Source organism: Gadus macrocephalus, chromosome 23, assembly GCF_031168955.1.
Source record: "Gadus macrocephalus chromosome 23, ASM3116895v1".
Lineage (NCBI taxonomy): Eukaryota > Metazoa > Chordata > Actinopteri > Gadiformes > Gadidae > Gadus > Gadus macrocephalus.
The window spans coordinates 2,176,341-2,181,835 of record NC_082404.1 but is presented as its reverse complement, the minus strand read 5'-3'; the positions used below and the strand labels follow the sequence as shown (position 1 = coordinate 2,181,835).

At 43.2% G+C, this 5,495-nt stretch overlaps 1 protein-coding gene across 1 annotated transcript; it reads right to left on the bottom strand.

Moving 5' to 3' along the window:
- Positions 1 to 2,808: 2,808 nt before the first annotated feature.
- LOC132452707 (cystatin-B-like) lies at positions 2,809 to 3,540 on the bottom strand. Its single transcript, XM_060045449.1, has 3 exons — positions 3,393 to 3,540; positions 3,129 to 3,230; positions 2,809 to 2,989 (listed from the first exon to the last, which is right to left on the bottom strand). The coding sequence occupies exons 1-3, from the start codon at positions 3,471 to 3,473 to the stop codon at positions 2,861 to 2,863; spliced, it is 312 nt and encodes a 103-aa protein (XP_059901432.1). The 5' UTR covers positions 3,474 to 3,540; the 3' UTR covers positions 2,809 to 2,860.
- Positions 3,541 to 5,495: the final 1,955 nt, after the last annotated feature.

Here is a 5,495-nt window from a genome sequence, read left to right as displayed (position 1 = left end):
AATAGAATTATAGGAAATGTTTTTGAACAACTAACTGCTGTACATGAGTTTGTATTTCTACAATAGAAACAAAAGTTCCAGAACCAGATGCAGACACACCCGGAGCCGATAAACTGCCTCCGCCGAGCAAGGAGTAACAGTCACATGAGGAGATCAAATAACGGCAGGAGTTGAATTGGTTCTGTTTTGCTTGTCCACCATATAAAATTATGTATATATATATTGTTTAGATAAATTACATGTATCATAATCAGCAACACTTCGTTCAGTTTAACAGATAAAGTTAAAAGGAATATATATATAGATATGGAAATGTTATTGACAGAGTAAGGAGGGGTAAATGTGATGATAGGCACAACGTATTGTACTTTATCCCCAATAACACAGCTCTGGATGGGTTGCTGGCATAATTACAATCCCTCAGGTTAGAATTGGCAGAGAACTCCGGCATTAATGACCCTTTCACAGGATGGATGGAGAATATGTTTGGGAGGTGGAAAAGCATGATCCAGTAAGTGCCCGTCGCGGGAATAAATGCAGAGACCGTGTTAATTGTCACCGGCTGCCGTTGTATTCCCTGTGCACGAGGGCTACTGCATCTGCTGATCCCCACAGCAGTGGACGCTACAGAAGCGCCAAGTGCCATTCAGGCTTACATGGGGATCAGATATGATCCGATGAAAGTGAATGATACATCACCTGAGGGGCCCGACCCTATCCAGCTGTAATATCTAGAATAGTCACACCTATACTATTCTAGTAGAATCGACTGTATTTAAGATAATCAATATCCCGGATTTACTTGAATAACACATTTTAAAACAACCATACCAGACTATGTTTGTTATTGTGTAGTGTTGCTTGGTTGCGAGTGCAACCCGTTATTTCTGAATCGCTGCATTGATAATGGTACTGTTGATCTTCCTTGAGACGGTTGTTTTACAGGCCACCTGTTACTGACACGACGACGACGGAGAACCTGTTTGGAGGCTCCCATGATGTAGGAGTAACCTCTCTGAGTTGAGCCCTTGACAAGGAGGGACGAGTCTTGGGTTCATGAATTACAGGCCCGACGACGACAGAAAAAACAATGGCTACGATAATAACAACGCCCAAAACCACCCACATCAACAGCGAACCAATGCACGAAGATCACCGGAACCACCCGAATCCATGCTAGGCTATCAATAATCTAGAATTTTTTAAAATTGTATTATGACTACCAATTTTTACTTTACTTTTGCACATGATGAAAATTGTATGGCCTTGTAGCACATGACCAAAAGTATTAGCTCCGGATTTCTATGAATGGTTTTGTTTGTGTGCTGTTTGGCCATGTGATTGTATGATAACAAGATTTATGTTCATTGTTGTATTGTTAAATAATGACCTGTATTCCCAATGAGACCCACAAGGTGAATGCCGTCTCAGTATTATGAGCGCGTTGTGGTTTTTTCCTCTATTCAAGAGTTTCCCACACGGTTGATGGTGTTGATGATTGATCCTAATTTGACTATGTTTTTGGTGTGGTAAATGGTGTTTATGATTTAAAATATTATTGTATGGTCATCTGAGATAACCAAGGAGGGACTGTTACGTATTTTAAGAACACCAGCTGTATTTCCCTCACATAACCAATAGGGGGTAGGACCAAATATATTAGCCGTAAATACTACACATAGCCACAAGGGGAGCAGGACATTACTGAAGGCTGCAATAGATACTTTAGCCACAGAGGGCAGCACCACAGACCAGGCGAGGAAAGCCGGGATTACGTCACACCGGTTCCTCACAATTCTTCCGGTCCGCGCTGCTGAGTCCATAAAAAGCCTACACATCGTGGAGGCCGGTAGAATTCTTCCGGCAGCGATTAGACATACGTGGGTTTATGGCTATGATCAGCTAGGAGAACGCTCGCACGTGCTTAGAACACATCTTCAATCTCTCTTTACTTCAGAGCATCAGTTTACCATACCGAAAATACTTTATACAAATAAAGTCTCTTTAAAGCTATTCCTTTGGATTCGACCCCTCTTTCCCTGAAGAACTCTGCAGAAATAATATACGAAAATAAAAAGGCATGTAATAAAACACTGCATTGCCACTAAACAGTAGTGCAAATAGGCCGTACACCAAAGACTATTCCTGACACTCCTCTGCCCCGCTGTGTTCGCTCTGGCTGTGGTCGCTCCGCACTGTTTCGGCCCGTGGCAAAAGCGAGTCATCGTCGCTGCTGTCCAAGGCATTTTGAGACGCAGCATATTTAATGCTCATATGACCTAGTGCTGAAAATAAAGTTATATGAAAAAGTGTGAGGGGAGCGGTGGTGCGCTAAACTTGTTCTGTGATCAGCTGGATGTGAACCATGGTGTGAACACAACGATCGATTTTTGACTGTGCGCGCATGCACTGGTGTAATTGAGCTGCGCTGCTATATATATTTTTTATCAATGTAGCGAGTTGCGAGTCTAGTGCAGGCTGAGTTTTTTTTTTTCCAGCACCCCCTGCTGAGAATATGTTCCCGCGGCTATGGGTGTCCATGTCCCTGTATGGTCATGATACCAATACATTGGGTAGTTAAATTCGTTTTCCAACCATCAAAACACAGGAAGTGACATTCAGTGTTTGCGGAAATCAACAGTTCAGTTATTCACTGAAAAAAAGCAGCCATCCTAGGAAAATGGTTTATTTTATTTGGATTGTATGGAGAGTATACCAATGCATTGACTGAGGCTCTAAGAAGTCATGACAAGGGACATTTAATAATCATAAATCTGACCAAAAAATTAAAAAAAAAAAATTGGTCCGAAAATATCATTTAGGCACTTTATCCCTCATTTTATTATTTTTTAGTGTTGGATCAGAAATGCTCGAGGGGGTCCTGGTGGGACTTGGACTCCTGCATGTCGGACAGCTTCACGTTCCCCCCGTTGCACGGCAGCTCTCTGAAGACCCGGAGGTGGACGTGGTCCTCTCCTCCCACATGGACCTTCATGGGAAAGAACGACGTTCATAAAGAGGAAGCGTCAGATAATGTTACCAATTAAAACAAACATTCAATCAATCATTATAACAAATACATGAACAATGCCATTCATAGGGTTATCGTTTCACGGCCAGGGGACCACCTTGATGAAGAAGTTGGTTCCAGCCACCACCTGGGTTTTGTAGGTCTTGGCCATGAAGACCTCATAAGACTTGTTCGCTTTACCCTCAACGGACGCCTTCACCTGTTCAGTAGATAATAACATTTAGACAATGACATCCAAACATTTCATATTCTAAGAACAAAATCGATCCTCCGAGTCCGGACATCACCCTCCTGGTTATTACAGTAGTGGGGCTACAAGAATGAGGCTACATCCGTAGCCTCAGAAACGCTCCTCACTCACCGTGTCGCAGATGTCCTGCACCTCCTTGGTCGCGGGCTTGTCAGGGGTGGTTCCTCCGCACATCATAGGCTGGGGAGACATGGTGGCTACGAACTTGAGTTGGAGACAGAAGTGTCAGCTACCAGGAAGACTATGCACTGCCTCTTAAAGGGGTGTTGTGGACATTGGTGACTCGCAAGTCATGTGATGTGACTCATCCATGTGGTCGCGTCGGACCACGTGACCCAGGTCATGTGACTCATCCATGCATCCATGTGGGTGCTTCGCAAGCCCTCAGGAACAGTGCATATTTCCGCAATCCACCAGTGCTCAGCGGCCAAGCCTGGTATTGCAGACGTTTTAGCAGGCTGTGGACGGGTCTCTCAATTGAAGAGGCCCAGAAGTAGATATCATCGTTCACTCCAATACAACTGGTGAGCAGGAATGTGTCTCCGCAAAAAATGTGTGGATATCAATCAAAGGCTCATAAGTATCTTTATACCATCATGTACTAAACAAAATAACATTTATTTTTTCAAAACGCCACCTCAAGTGTTTTAGAGAGAGAGAGAGAGAGAGAGAGAGAGAGAGAGAGAGAGAGAGAGAGAGAGAGAGAGAGAGAGAGAGAGAGAGAGAGAGAGAGAGAGAGAGAGAGAGAAAGAGAAAGAGAAAGAGAAAGAGAAGAGAGAGAGAGAGAGAGAGAGAGAGAGAGAGAGAGAGAGAGAGAGAGAGAGAGAGAGAGAGAGAATGAATAACATCTTAGGTTAACAGTGAGTGTGTCCCCATAATTGATCTTACTGTTTGTATGCTTTTTTTTTTATTCTTGCAGGTGACACAAAATAGACCACAATGCCCTGTCCAACCCCCTGCTGTGACCAACTGGAAACCTTAGGTAAATAAATAATTGCATGTTGCATGAAAGAAGGATAGTGACTTTACATATATAAATAATAAAATATTTAAAACACTTGCATCAACAGAAACATCAAACCAGAGCAAAGATAGATACAAATACAAAGCAATAAAAACAACAGACTAAAATACTAAGAATGACATAGTATATGCCAGTTTTTTTCTTTAGATCTTTTGAATGAATGGATCAATAAATGGTGAATCGCAATGATCGCAAGCAGAGGAACGTCAGAGTTATTGAGTCCACGCGTCCAACAGCTGAACCAGTCTACAAATCCCTCGGCGAAAAAAGTCACCACAGTGCCTAAAAAACATCAACGTCTTTCATGTTAAGTAAAAGGAAAAAACAACCTTGGATACAAGAAGTTAACTTTAACAGGTCATAGGTAACTTTGTAGGTGCGTTCACACCAAACGCGAAGGGGCGACAAGATCCCATACAAAGTGAACGTAGAGACGCGAATCGGGAGAATTATTCGCTAGAGAAAACCGGCGACAAGTTTTGATTTGTCACGCCACACTTTCGACCTGCACAGGTGAGCGCGTTTACGAGGATTTGTAGCGCAACAAATTCGCTCGAGTTGAAATATTTCAACTTTGCCGCAACATTCGCGTGATGACAGCCAATCAGCGTTCAACAGCGTGGCCACTGAGTGACATGTGTAACGTAACAGCCAATCAGCGTTCAACCGGTCAACCGTTCCCTGCAGTGCAGTCCGGGGTGAATCGCAGCAAATCCGTCTGAAAAAACGTGCACACAATGATGATTTGTCACGCGACAATATTTGTGCGATAACCCGAACGGCCGATAAATGTGTGTTTTGGTGTTAACACACCTTAATCTTTAATAGGTCCATGGCACTGAGCCCTCTTGGATGCCGGGCCGAAACATGGACCTATTAAAGAAACAACATTTGTTTCACCACGACTCCTTTCGGCTGCCCACCCCATAATAATTACAGACAACGGCTAATAAAACACGTTTTGAAAAGAAAAAAACGTAAATTTTATTTGTACATGGTATGAAGATAATTATGAGCCTTTGATTGATATCCAGAGATTTTTTGCGGAGACACATTCCTGCTCCCCACTTATTGGAGTGAACGGTGATATCTACTTCCGGACCTCCATGAATTGAGGGACCCGTCCACAGCCCGCTAAACAGCTGCAATACCAGGCTTGGCCACTGAGCACTGGTGGATTGCGGAAGTAT